We start from the raw sequence: 20328 nt of genomic DNA on the forward strand, positions 1-20328 counted from the left end.
TGGAAATAGAAAACCTAGGAAAGAGATCAGGAGTCATAGATGCAACAATCACCAACAGAATACAAGAGATAGAAGAGAAAATCTCAGGTGCAGAAGATACCATAGAAAGTACTGACACAACAGTCAAAGAAAATGCAAATGCAGAAAACTGCTAACCCAAAACATCCAGGAAATCCAGGACACAGTGAGAAGACCAAACCTAAGGAAAATGAGTATAGAAGAAAATAAAGATACCCAACTAAAATAGCCAATAAATATCTACAACAAAGTTATAGAAGAAAACTTTCCTAACCTAAAGAAAGAGATGCCCATGAACTACAAGAAGCCCACAATAGAACTCCAAATAGATTAGACCAGAAAAGAAATTCCTACTGTCATATAATAATCAAAACACCAAATGCACAAAACAAAGAAAGAATATTTAAAAACAATAAGGGAAAAGGTCAAGTAAAGGCTGAGATATCAGAATTATACCTGACTTTTCACCAGAGACTAAATGCCAGAAGACGGACACTAAGAGAAAACAAATGCTAGCCCAGGCTATTATACCCAGCAAAAATTTCAATTAATATAGATGGGAAAACTAAAATATTTCATGACAAAAACAAATTTACACAAAATCTGTCCACAAATCCAGGCATACAAAAGATAATAGATGGAAAATTCCAACACAAGGAGAGAAACTACAACAGGAAAAGCAAGAAAGTAATCTTCTTTTAAGAAACCCAAAAGAAATAGCCACAATGAAACTAATTCTACCTCTAACAACAAAAATAACAGGAAACAACAATCACTTTCGTAATATCACTTAACATCAATGGACTCAATTTCCCAATTAAAAATCATAGACTAAGAGACTGGATACTTAAACAGGACCCAGCATTTTGCTGCATACAGAAAACACACCTCAGTGAGAAAAACAGACACTACCTCAGAGAAAAACCAAGGAAATGGTCCCAAGAAATAAACTGGAGTAGCCATTCTAAATTAGAATAAAATCTACTTTCAACCAAAAGTTATCAAAAAAGATAAGGAAGAACACTTCATACTCATTAAAGTAAAAATCTACCAAAATGAACTCTCAAATCTTTTTTCTTTTTTCATTTTTGGTTTTTAGAGACACGGTTTCTCTGTGCAGCCCTGGGTGTCCTGGAACTCACTCTGTAGACCAGGCTGGCCTCGAACTCAGAAATCCTCCTGCCTCTGCCTCCCAAGTGCTGGGATTAAAGGCGTGCGACACCACTGCCCGGCAAACTATTTATTTTTATCTTATGTGCATTGGTGTTTTGTCTGCATATTTCTGTATGAGTGTTTCAGATTACCTGGAATAGAAGTTATAGACAATTGTGAGCTGCCACATGGGTGCTGGGAGTTGAACTCGGGTCCTCTGGAATAGCAGTCACTAGCTCTTAACCACTGAGCCATCTCTCCAGCTCTTAATATCTATACTCCAAATGCCAGGGCACCCACATTCATAAAAGAAACTTTACTAAAGCTCAAAGCACACATTGCATCTCACACAATAATAGTGGGAGACTTCAACACCCCACTCTCATCAATGGATAGATCATGGAAACAGAAACTAAACACAGATGCAGTGAAATTAACAGAAGTTATGAACCAAATGGATTTAACAGATATCTATTGAACATTTCATCCTAAAACAAAAGAATATACCTTTTTCTTAGCACCTCATAGTACCTTTTCCAAAATTGACCATATAATTGGTCACAAAACAGGACTCAACAGATACAAGAAAATTGAAATAATCACCTGCTTCTTATCAGATTGCCACAGATCAAGGCTGATCTTCAATAACAACAAAAACAACAAAAAGCCCACATACACATGGAAGCTGAACAATGCTCTACTAAATGATAACTTGGTGAAGAATGAAATAAAGAAAAAAATTAAAGACTTTTTAGAATTTAATGAAAATGAAGGCACATCATCCCTAAATTTATGAGACACAATGAAAGCAATGCTAGAGGAAAACTCATAGCTCTAAGTGCCTCCAAAAACAAACTGGAGAATGCATATACAAGCAACTTGACAGCATACCTGAAAGCTCTAGAATAAAAAGAAGCAAATACACCCAAGAAAAGTGGACAGCAGTAAATAATCAATCTTAGGGCTAAAATCAACCAAGTAGAAACACAAAGAACTATACAAAGAATCAACCAGGAGCTGGTTCTTTGAAAAAATCAACAACAACAACAAAAAACTCTTTTTCTTTGAAAAAATCAACAACAACAACAACAACAACAACAACAACAACAAAACCCTTAGCTAGAAAAACCAGAAGGCACAGAGGTAGTATCAAGTTACCAAAATCAGAAATGAAAAGGGAGGCATAACAACAAAAACTGAGGAAATTAAAAAAAAAAAAAAAATCAGATCCTACTACAAAAGCCTATACTCAATAAAACTGAAAAATCTATATGAAATCAATGATTTTCTAGACAGATACCAGATACCAAAGTTAAATAAGGATCAGTTAAACTATCTAAACAGTCCCATAACCCCCAAAGAAATAGAAGCAGTCATTAAAAGTTCCCCTCCCAAAAAAAAGCCAAGGACTAGATGGATTCAGTACAGAATTCTATCAGACCTTGAAAGAAGACCTGACACCAATACTCAATACTCAAACTCTTTCACAAAGCAGAAATAGAAGGAATGCTACCCAGATTGTTCTATGAAGCCACAGTTATACTGATACCTAAACCACCCAAAGACACAAGAAAGAAAGAGAAGTTCAGATCAATTTCCCTTATGAATATTGATGCAAAAATACTCAATAAAATTCTTGCAATCTGAATCCAAGAACACATCAAAACAATCATCCGTCATGATCAAGTAGGCTTCATCCCAGTGATGTAGGGATGGTTAAATACAGGGAAATCCATCAATGTAATACACTATATAAACAAACTCAAAGGGGGAAGCAAACATATGATCCTCTAATTAGATGCTGAAAAGGTATTTGACAAAATTCAGCATCCCTACATGTTAAAAGTCTTGGAAAGATCAGGATTTCAAGGCCCATACCTAAACATAGTAAAAGCAATATACAGCGAATCACTAGCCAACATCAAACTAAATGGAAGGAAGACGTTCATCACTGGGCGGGGGAGGGGGGTCCAGAAAAAAATTAAAACTGAATGTAAGCTGTTTCTGCCCCTAGACTGTTTAATTACATCTTTTCAAACTATAACAACAATAAATGCTACTAATATTTAAAAAAAATAAATGAAGAAAAACTTGAAGCACTCCCACTAAAATCAGAGTCTAGACAAGGCTGACCACTCTCACCCTACCTATTTAATACAGTACTCAAAGTTCTAGCCAAGGCAATTAGACAACAAAAAGAAGTCAACAGGATACAAATAGGAAAGGAAGAAGCCCAAATTTCACTATTTGCAGATGATATGACAGTATACTTAAGTGACCCCAAAATTCCACCTGAAAACTCCTAAATTAGATAAACAACTTCAGCAAAGTGGCTGGATATAAAATCAACTCAAATAAATCAGTAGCCTTCCTCTACTCAAAGGATAAACAGGCTGAGAATGAAATTAAGGAAGCAACACTCTTCAAAATAGTCACAAATAACATAAAATACCTTGGTGTGACTCTAACCAAGCATGTGAAAGATTTGTATGTCAAGAACTTCAAGTCTCTGAAGAAAGAAACCAAAGAAGATGGAAATATTTCTTATGTTCATGGATTGGCAGGATGAATATAGCAAAAATGGCCATCTTGCTGAAACCAACCTACAGATTCAATGCATTCCCAATCAAAATTCCAAGTCAATTCTTCATAGAGTTAGAAAGAGCAATTTGCAAATTCATCTGGAATAACAAAAGAAAACCAGGATAGGGAAACTCTTCTCAAAATAAAAGAACTTCTAGGGGAATCACCATTCCTGACCTCAAGCTCTATTACACAGCCATAGTGATAAAAACTGCATGGTATTTGTAGAGAGACAGACAGGAAGATCAAGGGAATAGAATTGAAGACCCAGAAATGAACCCACACACCTATGGCCACTTGATCTTTGACAAAGGAGCTAAAACTATTCAGTGGAAAATAAGACAGCATTTTCAACAAATGGTGCTGGTTCAACTGGTGGTAAGCATGTAAAAGACCGCAAATCGATTCATTCTTATCTCCTTGTAAAAAGCTCCACATAAAACCAGATACACTGAAAGTAACAGAAGAGAATGTGAGGAAGGGCCTTGATACATGAACAGAACACCAATGGTAGAACACCGATAATCAGCAAATGAGACCTCCTAAAATTGCAAAACTTCTGTAAGGCAAAGGCCACTATCAGTAGAATAAAATGGCAACCAACACATTGGGAGAAGATCTTTACCAATCCTGTATCCAATAGAGGGCTAATATCCAATATATACGGAGAACTTAACAAGTTAGAATCCAGAGAATCAAATAACCCTATTAAAAATGGGGGACAGAGCTAAACAAAGAATTTTCAGCTGAGGAAATCTACTGGCCAAGAAGCACCTAAAGAAATGTTCAACATCATGAGTTATCGGGGAAATGCAAATCAAAACAACTCTGAGATTCCACCTCACACCAGTCAGAATAGCTAAGATCAAAAACTCAGGTGATAGTAGATGCTGGAGAGGATGTGGAGAAAAAGGAACACTCCTCCATTGTTGGTGGGATTGCAAGCTGGTACAACCACTCTGGAAATCATTCTGGCAGTTCCTCAGAAAACTGGACATTGAAGCTATACCACTTCTGTGCATATACCCAAAAGATGCTCTAACATACAACAGGGACACATGTCCCACTATGTTCATAGCAACCTTATTTACAATAGCCAGAAGCTCTAAAGAACCCAGATGTCCTTCAACAGAGGAGTGAATACAGAAGATGTGGTACATTTACATAATGGAGTACTACTACGCTATTAAAAACAAAAACTTCATGAAATTCTTCAGCAAATGGATGGAACTAAAAAATATCATCCTGAGTGAGGGAACCTAAATCACAAAAGAACACATATGATATGCACTCCCTGATAAATAGATATTAGCTCAAAACCTCAGAATACCCAAGATACAATTCACAGACCATATGAAGCTGCAGAAGAAGGAAGACCAAAGTGTGGATGCTTTGGTCCTTCTTAGAGGAGTGAACAAAACACTCACAGATGGAAAATACAGAGACAAAGGAGGAAATATGGAGCAGAGATGGAGGGTAAGGCCATCTAGAGAGTGCCCTACCAGGGGATTCATCCCATATACAGTCACCAAACGCAGACATTATTGTGGATCCCAAGAATTGTGCTTGCTGACAGGAGCCTGATATAGCTATCTCCTGAGAGGCTCTGCCAGAGCCTGACAAATACAGAGGCAGATACTCTCAGTCATCCACTGGACAGAGAACTCCATCCCCAATGGAGGAGTTAGAGAAAGAACTGAAGTGGCTGAAAGGGTTTTCAACCCCATAGGAAGAACAACAATATCAACCAACCAGACCCTCCAGAGCTCCCTGGGACTAAACCACCAACCAAAGAGTACACATGGAGGGGCCCATGGCTCTACCTCCATATGTAGCAGAGGATGGTCTTGTTGGTCATCAATAAGAGGAGGGGCCCTTGGTCCTGTAAATTCTCAATGACCCAGTGTAGGGGAAAGCCAGGGCAGGGAGGCAGGAGTCGGTGGGTGGGTTGGGGAACACCCTCATAGACGCAGGGAGATGAGGGGTAATCCAGGAAAGGGAATAACATTTAAAGTTTAAATTAATAAAATGTCCAATAAAAAATTTGAAAAAATAGATTAAAGAAAGCGTCTTAAACGAACAATTAATTTGGCCACATTGTTTTATATTTTGGGAATTCCTAATTCAACATCTCATTTCCGAAACCAACTTAAATGGATTCTAAAACTATGGCTTACACACACACACACACACACACACACACACACATAAATAGACTCTTATTGTGGTATATAATGGAAATCAATAAGAGTTTAAATGCACACTTAGTGGGCACTAGATGTTATTAAATGTATATCTTTCACAATTAATATGCATTGAAGAATGAATATATTTTGGCTGAAAACTTTGTTTCTCATGGAAGTATATGTATATTGGAGAGAATCTTTTACTAACGAACATGAGGAAGACAATTGTTTTTATGTAAATTTGTTGTAATATTACTTTTATGTTGTGTCCGAAGTCAGATGCTATGATACAAACTATATCAATATTTACACTTATTTTAATTTTGCTGTCACATAGATAAAACCAGATGGTGGCGCTGTGGCTCCACTAGAAATAGAAAGTACCAAATGTTCATGACTTCATTTTGATTTTCTGCTTATTTTTCCCAAACACATATATCCTGACTCTTTTAATACATATAGTAGCGTGTTATAGTCAGTTTTTTTCTGTTGTAATTAAAAATTTTATTTAAATATTCCCCTTTTAAAGTCTTTTAAAGTTTGTATTGTAAATATATTGGCTTTTTTTTTTTTTTACTTTTGAAAATAATCAGAAATGCAAACATAATGCAGGGTGATAAAACTCTTGATGGATTTTCAATAATGCTATTTTCCTATCCTCGTACCTCATGGCATCTGCTTGGGTTTTAGCAAAATTTTTCTAAAGGTTTGACTATTGACTACTTTGTGACTATAGAGAATTAAAAGTTTGTAAACTTCAATGTAATAATTTGTGTAAGAACTTAAATATTTCTATATTCTGTTTGCTAAAACAACATTCATTTTTCTGTTTACTACTTATGCTTAAATTGATATTTAAGAAAATAATTATCTAATAGTGTGACACTCTAAAACTTAGCATTGCTATCATGATGAACTTCGTTTTCAGAAGCAGTCTGTTTCAGTACATTCAGTACAAATACCAGGACTCAATTTGTGCTCACAATTTGTTACACCTCAGTATGAACACATACTGGAACGTTAATATTAACTCACAACCTCCCCGAGTCATAAGCAGGATCAATATCTTCCGTCCTCAGCTTGAAAGGCCCCGGTGAAGGAAGCTCATTTTATACCCACAAAGGTGGTTCATTGCCTCTAGAAGTCACTGTCAAGACATTGTAGTCAGCCCAGGTCTTCATCACTGTATTTCACTCTGTGCAACATATTTCTGTTTTTCTTTTACTTTTCCTTCAACTGACCAATTATTTAGAACTTAGTTATATACAAATATCATGTTTATTAGGAATTATTTAGCAACTATATAGGAGAAACACAAAGGAGTACCAAATAATTTGCAGATTATGTGATAGGTTACATAAGTGATCCTAAAAATCCCACCATGGAATTCTTACAGTTGATAAACACCAGCAAGGTAGCCAGCAAAGTGGCTGGATACAAGATTAATTTCTAAAAAATCAATAGTTCTATATACAAATGTTGAACAGACTGAGGAACAAATCAGGGAAACAATACCTTTCATAATAGTCTCAAATAATATCTTAAGGTAACTCTAGCCATGCAAATGAAAGACCTGTATTATAAAAACTTAAGGGCTTTGAGGAATTTGAAGAAGGTAGCAGAAGGTAGAAAGATCTTCTATGCTCATGGATCAGTGGGATGAACATATTAAAACTGGCCATCTTACCAAAGCAAAGTACAAATTCAATGCAATCCCTATGAAAATTCCAACATAATTATTTAGAGACCTGTAAAATACAATTCTCTACTTCATATGGAAAAACAAATAAATAAACAAAAAGCAGGATGGCTAAAACAATCCTGAGCAATAAAAGAGCTACTGGATGTATTACTGTTCCTAATTTCAAGTTGCACTCCACAGCTATTCTACTAAAACTACATGTTTTGCTGTCATGGAAACAGACACATTCATCAATGGAATCTAATTGAAGTACCAGATATTAATACATACACTTATGGACACCTTATTTTTTTATAATAAAGCTAGAATTACATGCTGCGAAAAAAGACATCATCTTCAGTAAATAATGCTGGTCTAGTTAGGTGTCTGCATATAGAAGAATGCACATAGATTTATATTTACTATGCTGCACAAAATTAAAGTCCAAGTGGATCAAATACCTCAACACAAAATCTGATACACTGAACCTGATAGAAGAGAAAATGGGGAATAGCCTTGAATGCATTGGAACAGGAGATGATTTTCTGAACAGAAAACTGATAGCTCAGGAATTAAGATCAACAATTAATAAATGTGACCTCATGAAACAGAAAAGCTTCTTTAAGGCAAAAGACACCATCAATACGAGACAGTGGCAGTCTACAGAATGGGAAAAGATTTTTAACAACGCCACATCTAATAGAGATATCAACAAACAAACAAGCAAACAAACAAACAAACAAAACCCCAAATATTCCAATTAAAAATGAGGCATAGATCTAAACAGAAAATTATCAATAGTGGACTCTCACGTGACTGAAAAACATTTAAAGAAGTGTTCAACATCCTTAGTCATTTATCAGATAATTGCAAATCAAAATGACTCTGAGATTTCATCCTACATCTATCAGAATGGCCATGATCAGTAACACAAATGACAGTTCATGTAATCCAGAATGTGGAGAAATGGGAATACTTTTCCATTGTTGGAAACTAGTACACATGGAAATCAATATGACAGTTTCACAGAATGTTAGGAATTGATCTACCTCAAGATCCAGCTATGCCCATGTGAACAAAGGATGTTTCATCCTACCATAAGGATATTGCAGATTTATTTCTAAGAAAAAACTGAAAACAACATAGATGTCCCTCAACAGAAATTAGAATAAAAACAAAACTGTGGTACATTCATACAATGGAGTATTACTCAGCTAATAAAAAACTAACATCATGAAATTTGCAGGCAAATCCATAGAACTAGAAAAAAAATTATCCTAAGTGAGGTTTCCCTGACTCAAAGAGGCAGATATGGTATGTATTCATTAATTAAATTAAAATAAGTAATAAAATAAAATTAATATTAAATTAAAATAGAAATTAAATACTAATTTTTTAAATAAATGATAAATAAACTAAATTATATTAAGGAAATGATGACCAATCCAAAAAGGAAGGGTCTAGAGGTGAATCAGGGTTCTCCCTAGGATGGAGTAATAGAATACACTAGTAGCAGGTGGGGTCAGGAGCAGGGAATCAAGTAGCAATGAACGGCCATGGGGTAGAGGGAGAGATTATGGGTAAAAAAGCTGGAAATGGGGGATATTTGGGGAGTGGTGTGGAAACCTACTGCAGTGGAAAGAAAATTCCTGGAATTTATCTACAAATGTAATCTTATTGAAGACTCCTAGTAATAGGGGATATGGAGTCTAAGCTGGCTATCTCTTGTAGCCAGGCTAGGTTTCCAACATCCAGACTGGACTGTATTTAATTGAATTGTTGGCCAGGGGTTTGGATTGCTGTTGCTAAGACAGGATTGCTCTCTACAGCAATGGACAGCATAATCCCATTGTTGAGTACAACACCCACACCTCCTTATTGAATTTGGAAATGTCAAACTGGTACCTATGTGGAGCCTGTTTTATCCATGTACAGGAAGATATTCTGCAAGCTACCAAAAGAGAAACCAAGCCACAAAACCTTTGACCTACAATCTCCTAATAATCCATGTAAAATACACTAGGATAATGAATGATGACACAGAACTCGTGGGAGTAACCAACCAGAGTCTGATTTGACTTAAAGCCCACTTAATGAGAAGGAACTCATGCTTAATGCTGCTTGAGTAACCAAGAACCAGAGACTAGATAGTAAGGACACCTAGGGTAAAACCAAACACTACTATTCTTTAAAAATTCAACAAAATGATTCCTAATGATACATAGACCAGTGTCTTATACAGTCATCATCAGAGGTGCTTCTTCCAGTAACAGAAGGGAATAGATGCTGAGATCCACAACAGATGCAGAAAGAGAGTCTAAATTTGAAGGTCTTCATCAAATTTCTTCCGTCAGAGCTCAGGGTATCCCTTAGAAAAGGAAGCAGAAAACTTTTAATAGGCAGAGGGTATAGAGGACACCAGGATAAAAAGGCCTTCTGAATTAACTAGTAAGGTACATATGAGTTTACAGCGACTGAAGCAGCCAGCAGAGGACCGACACGGGCATACACCAGGTCCTCTGCATATATAGTATAGATTTTTAGCTTAGTATTTCTCTGGGGGCCCTGAATCTGACTGTGAGTGGGTCTCTGACACTTGTGCCTGTTCTTGGGACTCTTTGCCTCCTATTGGGTTGGCTATGTCCAATTTTGATATAATAATTTAGTATCTTTTAATTTTGACATGTTTGGTATCTCTTCTAAGCCTGTTCTTTTCTAATGAGAGACAGAAAGGGAGTGGAGGGGGAATGATGAGGAATTAGAGGGAGTAGAGAGAATGGAAACTATAATCAAGATATATTATATGAGAAAAAAATTTATTTTCAATGAAAGAAAATATACATATAAATACAAAATGCATAGCTTTGGCAAATAATAAAGCCAAATAAATTGTTTTTCCTGACTAATATGTATTTCATTAATAATGGAATTAAATTTTACTTTTTAAACTATCCTTTATAAGATATTTGGAAATCATGGAATGATAGCATCAAAATTCAATAATTCATAAATTTTCTTTACAAGCTTTTTACAAGCAGTGACGTGTTTAACTGACTTCATAATTTAAATAACACTTCATTCTTTCATCATTTTATGGGTACAAAGGCTGGTTTTGACACTGTATTGTGCTAATGTATAGATTTTTTAATGTTTTACATCTTAAGACCTTTTCATTGGACTGAATTATTACGTTGCAGTGTCAATAATAGATTATTCTACCTATGTAGGTCTATCAAGGAAGGACTTTGGAACAAAAATGGGATGAAATTTCCAAATATGGCTGTTCAGGTGTTTACATTAAAATAATAACTAAGAAAAGATATAGCCAAGGACAAGTGAATATCACTTTTTGCACTGTATCCCAGCACTCCTGAATTAGAAGTATTTCTGAACACAAGAAGTCCCCAGGTAGCCAGACGATGGTGTCTTATGCCTTTTTTTCACAGCACTCAGGGAGCTGAAGCAGGCAGATCTCTGAGTTCAAGGCCGGCCTAATCTACAGAGTGAGTCTCAGGACAGCCAGAGTTACACAGAGAAACCCTATCTCGAAAAAAATGAGAGCCAGAGAGGAGAGATAGGGAGGGAGGGAGAGGGAGAGAAAGAAAGAAACAAAGAAGTACATAAGTAATAAAATCAAAGAGAGTTAGTATGGCAGCATGAAAGAAAGGTCTTTTTGAGCAATGAGCTTGACTTTTAGAGGAAAAGTCCAGAGACAGTGATTATCAAACTACTGAAGATATGAACTGAGTCTAAGCATGTATACAAGACTTTTGAAACATATTTTCAGAAATCATGTCACAAGACTGATGGAAACCTTGATATATATGAAACACAAGTGGAAAATGTTTTTAATGTAACAAATATTGTGTAAAAGGAAGAGGTCCTGAATTCATGGGTGCAACGATAGCTTCCAGGCTGCTTATTGCAATCCAGTTTCCTGATTGTCGGTGCATAAGAGTGTCACGGAAAATGGAGTTTGGGTTGGGTGAGAACTCAAGGTTGTTTTAGCAACCTTGAGTTGTTGAATTCTTTCTTTCATCTGCTCATCTTGCCTTTCTTGGAGGTCCCCTTTCTCCATCCCTCCTCTCTTCCTCCCTTCCTCATCTCTCCAAACCCTCCTGTACCTACTCTGTGTAACATCAGCCTTCTTTCCTGTCTTCATTTCTTCAATTCTTTTTTCTTTCTAAACATGTAAGTTTAATATTACTGGCTGTTTTGTAGGAAATACTGGCTGTGTTTTTATAAAATTCAGGGTTACACAATTTGTGTCAGAGGTCACAGAAATTGCTGTTTCCAGATGGTAAAAATGCCTTGGAAGCCACTGTGGTTTTGTTTTTTGTGGAAAATAGACTATGGGGAAGCCACCAGCGCAGGTTGGCTTTTCTCGGGTGGCCTTCTGTAGATGAGGAGCAACTGATGGTTTTGTTAAGCCTTTGAAAAATAAGCCTCAAAGTTGCTTAATTACGTTAAGGCAAAAGGATAGTATGATTTGAAAAGAACATTAGTACACTTTCTGTGAGGAGGAGCTGAAATAATTTTTGTTGCATGTAAGCAAAACACATTTCTTAAAGACATAAAAGTATTTGGCACTCATTGGATGTCATGTGCTCACTCTAAGCCTCCTAGAGACAAAAGAAAAATATATAGCTAAGCAGTTTATGTTCATAGGAATGCAGAAAAGATCAGCCTGAAAAATTATGCCACCCAAATGGGAATAAAACAAATGGCACCAGCTAGAACTCAAAGGCAGACACTTCAAGGCACCTCTGTAGGCATTAATTACATTCCTGGTGGTGGAAAAGCATCAAATAAGACTTTGAACACTCAGCCCCAGGCCTGACTATACCATGCAAGCTCACATCTGCCCTAAATTAGAGGGACTTACACAATGCAAAAAAAAAAAAAAAAATAGGACACACAAGAGCCTTGGAGTCCCGCCCGACCTCACATCTGATCCATTTGAATCAAGTTCAGAGGACTTTCTGTATGCTGAAAATGAGTAAAAGAAGCTTGAGACAGGGGCAAGAAATCCTACTACTTTAAAAGTTTCTTTCTTTTTCTTCTCTTAAAAAGACATATGGAAGAAAGGAGCAAAGAGAAAACAGGGAGTGTAGAGGGGTTGCCAGACAGAAACCGGACTCAGTGAACTGTGGATTCAGGAGGGAAAAGCCAAAGGAACAATGAAAAACAAGTTACTAAAAATGAATCTGAATTTTGATGGCAAATGGAGAGGGCCACTGAGCAAAACTATTTTATGAAATGCTTTGTAATGGACAGTAGCTGAATTAATGAGTGTCTGTTATGGACACAAACTCCAAGTGTACATTTGTCTATTCATCCCAGGAATGGAACTATAACTTTGTGAACTTATTTGTCTTTTGTAGTTTGCAAGACACATCAAAAAATCTGAAGGCCAGAAGATTCCTAAAGTTGAATTGCAAATATCAATTTATGGAGTAAAAATTCTCGAACCCAAAACAAAGGTAAGGCTTGTTTTTGAGAGTCATGCTGTCTTACTCTTGAACCAGTTACAATTACATCTGTTCTCATTGACATTAACTTTTATTACTAACTTAAAATGATTGGTTCTTGGTGATTTCTTTAAATATGTGCAGGAATTGGGGGAAAGGGAACAGCCTTTGGAATTTTGATGAGGTTGTCTGTTCTGTAGCCTGTGTCCCACACTTAATAACTTAAACTATATTCAGTAGCAGTACAACCCATATTTAGAAATTTCTTTTTTGTTATTATTAAATTTGTTTATTTATTCACTTTAAAAGCCAATATCAGCCCTTCTTCTCCTTCCAGTACCCCCTCACAAAAGTCCTCCTCCTATTCCACTTCACCCTCTTCTTTTGAGAAGGGGAAGCCCTCTCTGGGTGTTATGCCCCTCCCTGCCGCCACCTGCTGAGACAAGGCACATCCTTTCCAACTGAGGGCAAATAAGGCTGTCCATTTAGCAGTGAGAATCCACTGGCAGGTTAAGCAACAGGCTCAGGGACAACCCTTGCTCCAGTTGTTGGGGGATCCGCATGACGACCAAGTTGCTCATCTGATACATGTGCAGAAGCCTAAGTCCAGCCTGTGCTCACTCTTTGGTTGGTGATTCAGTCTCTTGGAGACCCCAAGAGTCCAGCGGAGATGACTCTATTGATCTTCCTGTGGAGTCTCTGTCATCTTTGGGCCCCTCAATCTTTCTCCCAACATTTATGTAAGGCTCACAAAGCTCTATCTAATGTTTGGGTGTGAATCTCTGCATCTTTCCTTTAGCTGCTGGGTGGAACCTCTCAGAGGATGGTTATGCTAGATTCCTGTCTACAAGCATAATAGAGTATCATTAATAGTTTCAGGATTGGTTCTTCCCCATGGGATGGTTCTCAATTTGGGGCATTCATTTGTTGGTCATTCCCTCAGTCTCTGTTCCATCTTTAACCTTGCACATCTTGTAGGCAGGACACATTTGTGTTCTAAGGCTTTGTGGCTGGGTTGCTGTCCTTATCCTTCCACTGGAGCTATAGGAAGTATAACCTTCTCTTTTCCTTGCTCTCCCTATATATGGTTCCCTGTCTCGCTCCCCTCCCTATTCCCTCTTCCATCCAGTTCCCTCCTTATATCAACGTCAAGATTTCTATTCGCTTTATGTGAAAGATGTATATGTTATCATTTGCTGGGTATGAAAGAAGACAAAAGCTGTGCAATGTACTAAAATGTCCTGCCTTGTAGACACCACTGATGCGTATATGTTTTCTATGACTTTTATTTTTCTTTTATTATATACCAAAATGCCAAAGGCTGGGTAACTTAAACAATAGCATTTGGTTTCCTTTGAAGTTTGGGCCTAGAATCCCAACATTAATATCCACATATTCAGAAGCTCAATTTCTTCTGTGACCTCTCTCTTGTCTCGGATGGTTGGCTGCTATATCTGACCATGTACACTGCACTTCATATCCTTTGCCTGTCTGGGTTTTCCTTGTTTGTTTGTTTTTAATAAGGGCATGAGATTTAACTTATGATTACACAGTGCCTTTATTTAAACTGAATTAATTGTATAATTGCCTTATCTCTAATTAAAAGCAAACCTTAAGACAAATAGTTTTATATATTAATTATATAATAATATATTTATATAACTATATTTTTATTATATATAAGATAATTGATATATAAATAATATATCATATATAAATATATGATGGTATATATTTATATATTTATATATAATTACATGTTAATACACATTAATCATATACAATAATGGGCTTCAGTATAACATTATCATGCATGTGTACAGTGTATTTTGGTTATAGTTACTCCAATTATTTTTTTCTTGCTTCCTTCTTATTCCAAATGGTTCCTTCCTTTGCCTAATCAAGCCTCCTTCTACTTCTATCTTTCTTTTCTCCCAAAGAGTGTTATTATTATCATTGCTTACAGAAACTGGATGAGAAGATATTCACTTTATCATTTATTATCCACCTGAAGATAAGATTTCTCCTTTCACCAAAGACTTTTCACTGCTCACAAGATTTGTGTTAGGACAAATCTTGTGCAGGTCATATATAGGTATTCATTGCTGCTCTGAGTTCAGCCTGCAACAGGCATATCATACCCAGAGCCTCAGTATCCCACAATTCTCCACCCCTTCCTGCAAGGTTCTTAAATCCTTTCTGCTCCATCTCCTGTAAGGCTCCATGAGTCCTCAAGGGAAAAGTATAAGTGTATAATTACAAATGTGAACTCAACAGTTACTTTTCCTCATAATTTTACTATATAAATGAATACAGTATGATATAGTATTATATAACTATATAAGTCCATATAGCTACCACTGCACTACAAAAAACTGGAGCTTTTGTGGCTCAAACTGACAGCACTAATTTATGGGCAAAAACATAGCAATTTAGGAGATTAATTTAATGACACACGTGTCCATTTAGCAAACAGCATCAGTAATTTCATCATTAGGACTTATGACTTCCATGGCTATGGGCTTAAACCAGGTTTACAATACTAGAAAGGAATTACCTCCTGTTGTACAGACTTCAAATCCAATCAGAAAATGTTTGATTTTCTCTATAATATAGACTTGGTACAATTGTACCAGTGGACTTGTCTTGCCTGTCCAGTTGATTCTACAGTATTCAAAGGTTTCACTAAGAAAGACTGCATGATAATTCTACCTTAGCAGCCTGTATAGCACCTGCTGGCACTATGAGAACAAGTCAGTAGGATTGACACTCCCAGCCAATGTCTAGATTGAATTTTTTCATATCCTCAGAGTGAAGCATCTTCAGCCATAAAGTCTTAATCATCTAGTTCTGCTGGACATCAAACAACAGTGGTAATCATCTGTTTATTTGGGAGTTCTCAGGGGAATCCATGACCAACAACTCACAGAAAGGTAGCCTATCTCTGACACATGGATTTTCATTTAATAATCTGTCCTCTGGGAACAGCTTTATCTACATATGCAGGGTTCTTCCACTTAAACTCATTGTTATTACACTTCACTTTTAACTTATTTTACCAATTGCCAGGCTTCCTTGTGGCATATTCATACACTATAGTTTTAGTTGTTTTTCTCTGAGAGCTCCTTTGTTTCCTCCCTATCCCTACCACTCTCTCCATTCAATTATTGCTACTCCTAGCATTTTTCCCTTGAAAGTAGAAAGGTCAGAATCATATTGTATATTTTCTAACCAAATAAGTCATGAATCAGATAGCACTCCCAATAATTCACCATGGTGAGCAATGAGGCTTAAGGCCAAATGTAAACATGGTAAAGAGTATGGCTAGATGTATGCTTTATTTGGATATGTTGTGATGAGCTAGTGCCCATGGAACATAGCAGTATGGAATTGACTGAAGTTGCACTGTTTGTTATATGAATTGGTAAGTCGTGTACATACTCTTAGCATGTAATTGGTTAGGAAAGAAATTGAATAAGCAGACAGCCTCAATTTCATGAGCTCCTTCTTGTTTCATTAAACATTTCCAGTACAATCATAGTTTACCATATTGGAAATTAGCTCTTCAGGTAGAAGTAAGGGTAGTACTTGGAATAGTTACATTGCAATTACTTGACAAAACTGCAAAAATGAAGTCTAAGGTCCAACATTGCCTAAATTTATTTCTTAAAATTTATTTTATTTTATGTGAATATCCTGCACGTGTGTCTGTAGCACCACCTGCATGCATGGTGCTGACAGAGGCCAGAAGAAGTCCTTAGATCCCTGAAACTAGATTTCATATGTTTGTGAACCTCTATGGCAATGTTGGAAATCAGCCTTGGGTCTTCTGGAAGAGCTAAGTGACTTATTTACTTTATGATCTCTCCAGCCCTGTAATCCTAATCTTTGACTATATTTGTAAATAGTTGAGGATTTTAGCATGGATGAACATGTGGTTCCTCTTCCTAGATTCAATGGTATGGAACAATGATGTCCTTTTCAAATCTAAGGCATGAGTTTAAGATTTATTATTACACCTTATAGTGTTTTCTTATTTCATCACCTCAACTGAACAACAAGTAAAGATCTGAAGTGTTCTATTATAGCTGTTGCAGTACAACTACTGCAAAATCAAAGGAGAGAAGTTATGGAGAGTGGAAGCAGGATTCCAGTGCACCATGAAATATGTGTAGTTTGCTTATACAGAAGGTAATAAAACTGAGGCTTATTTCCCAAACAGGTGCCTTGGCTGAGGAAAAATTCATTAGGCAAATGACAGGCACAAAAAGGACAAGAAATTAATAAGCTCAGAGCACCACTATAACATATGTGTCCTGCAATCTTCTTAGTTTCTATCAGTGAATATTTAGGATGATCTAAGTACTTCATTATTATGTACTTAAATATTTAGGAAATACAATTATGATTAAATAGTGTATGTACAGAAAATTTCTTTAGTGCCGTGATAATCTTGTATCCTTAGAAATGTATAAAAACTTAAGCCACATTTTGTCAGTCATTACTGATATGTGTAATGGTTCTGTCCATGTGTAAGACTGAGGAAGAGTGCATGTGAATCAGTGTTATCAGCAGTAGGTGAGAAAATTGTGGTTCTACATTGTAGCTTTTTATTTAGCCTGTTATGTACTACATGATCTCAATCTGCGTTTCACAAGATAGCATTTTTATAGACAAATAATGTTGAAAAGCTTTCAAAAAGATTCTTTCAAAGTAAAAGGAAAGAGAGAAGAAAGGAAGGATAGTAATAGTTGATTATTGTCCAATAAAAAATTGAAATAGGCTTTAAGATCAATTTTATTACAGAAAAAAAAGTAGAGTAAAGGCAGCATGGACAAGAGTCTGGAAGTTGTTTACCTGTTGTTTTTCTTGTTATTGGATAACCCTGTTTTCTGACACTGAGAACCCCTCATTGCCAGCCTGTCAATCTGTCATTCTCTTTCCTAAGCTGTTACGGTCAAAACATGGTGCTTTTCACAAGTAAACTCCATTAGTTAAATGTCAGTACAACAGAGTTTGATGGAACAACATTGGTGAATTAACTTTTGATCCTTCTAGACAACCTTACTCAGATCATTGATATCAGTGTTCATCCTTGTCCCAGACCTTCAGCTCATATGTTGAACAGCCATTCTTACAAAGAGCTTATTGTACACTCTCCTCAAAAGTAAGATTTATAAAGCTCATGGGAAAAAAGCATATTCGTGCCTATTCCTCTCCAATCTGAAAAACAATCTTGGGATTTTAAAATCTCTGTTGTCATCTTGTAATCTAATTTTATTGATTCTAAAACTAGAACAACTAGCATTCATATCTGTGCTACAAAGGAACATGTAAATCTTGGCTATATGTACACTCTAGAAGACTTGACTGTATGTATATATAGGAAGACTTCACTGGATGCACACACCAGAAGAATTTAATGTGCATATAGGAAGATTTATCCATATGCACGTATAGGAAGACTTGAATGGGTGTGCATGTACAAAGTGTCATCTTTTTTATTCCATTGAATAAACAAAAGACACTCAAAGTAGGGAGTTACAGGCTCTGTTTAGCATCAGTGTCCCCAGGACACTGCCACAAGGTTAATGTCTAGAATAATCTTGTACCTCTGAGTCATGTGGTATGTGTGAGAGAAAGAAGAGAGAAGAGGTGAGAGGAGGGAAGTAATATCTACTACATTAAACTCTAACTCATGGATTTAAAAACCACTACCCTAAGAGAGATAAATGAATCTGATAATAAAAATCACTTAATTTAGATTGGAAAATATGAAAAAAGGTCAACTAAACATGATGCACTTACATTTATTTATGGATAGTTTTACTTGTAAGAAGAAGGACTGAAAATACATTCTTAATCTAAAATGGACTTTCTTTATACAAAGTATGTTTTATTTTCATTTGGGTGGGGAAAATTGAAATAAATACAATCTCTGTAAGAGTTAGCACCTTTGTTTTCTCATTGCTTTTGATTGTTCTCCAAATGGAGAGTGTGTGGTTCATAAACAGGTGGCACAGAGGGAAATATGTATTGATCGTTTTTATTTCAGTTGTAGTAAAAATGTATGGATTATAAAATATATGTATTTCCTCACTGTATATTGTTTTGTTCTTGATCTTTTTATAGCATCTCACAAAATTAGTTCTAATATCCATGAATTTCATCACAAGGTAGACTGTCTAACTCTATTTTTTTTTAAAAAAAGTAGCTTAACATACAAGAGGCTCTGAGTTCAATCCCTGGTACCTAAAACAAAATCAAACCAAAACAAACAACAAAGGTATCACAAAAGAAAAAAACTTATCCTCGGCTGCAGGATTGAGAGCTGCAGAAGAGAGAGCACACAATCATGTAAGAGCCGGGGAAAAGTGGCCCAACACACACACCTCCATTGGGTCCAGGATAGCAAAGATGAAGTACAGATTTTAGTAAGTAATAATTTACAAGTATTGGAGGGGAGGTGTTACCAACATGGAACATTGGGAGTGGCCCAACCATTGAGATGATTTAGGCATATAAAATATAACACTGCACGTGTGCATGTGTGTGTGCGTGTATGTTTGTGTTTGTCTTTCATTCAATAATCCAGAGCATTTGGGCAGGCAGCTAGGAATTTCTGCATCTGGTACCAGGGAGATTAGAGCAGATTAACCATATGACTGCTACACTCAGCTATCTTGTCTTCTTCTACAAGAAGATGACTTTGCTAACAGTCTTAATTATTTTTGTGTTGTTGTGATAAAATTCTACAACAAAAACAGTGTAAGGGAGTGTTTTTAGCTCACAATTCTTATTGCAGTTCATAATGGAGGAGAAAGCAAGGCAGCAGGAAGGGTCAGGAAGCATATGGCGACATAATATCCGCAGGCAGAAGACAATAATGAAATCATGTTAGTGTTCAACTTCCTACTATACTTTATTCATTCTAGAATGGACTGCCCAAGGAATAGTCTCAGCCATGGCTAAAATGGGTCTTCCCACATCAATTAACGTAATAGACAGAATCTCTACTGGTACATACAGAGGCTAGTTTCCTAGGGTGATTCTGAGGTTATCTCAAGGTAACAATTAACATAAGTCATCACACCAACACAAACAAATATTAGGATAATTCCAAACTGATGACAACCATTACCTTCTGTGATTATACTGGTTGTTGGATGAATGAAAGATGGCATATTCCACCAGTAGCAATAGGAAATATATGTTTTTCATGTTTTTATGTAATTAA

The 20328-nt window shown here is 36.3% G+C and overlaps 1 protein-coding gene across 2 annotated transcripts in view; it reads left to right on the top strand.

Annotated features, from left to right (window-relative positions):
• Gulp1 (GULP PTB domain containing engulfment adaptor 1) overlaps positions 1-20328 on the top strand; it is a 254929-nt gene that overhangs the window by 199651 nt on the left and 34950 nt on the right. For both annotated transcript variants that reach the window (XM_028765828.1, XM_028765827.1), the window contains exon 5: positions 13005-13103. In XM_028765828.1, the coding sequence (XP_028621661.1) occupies positions 13005-13103 (99 nt within the window). The remainder of the gene's footprint in view (positions 1-13004; positions 13104-20328) is intronic.

Source organism: Grammomys surdaster, unplaced genomic scaffold (genome assembly GCF_004785775.1).
Source record: "Grammomys surdaster isolate TR1022 unplaced genomic scaffold, NIH_TR_1.0 165, whole genome shotgun sequence".
NCBI lineage: Eukaryota > Metazoa > Chordata > Mammalia > Rodentia > Muridae > Grammomys > Grammomys surdaster.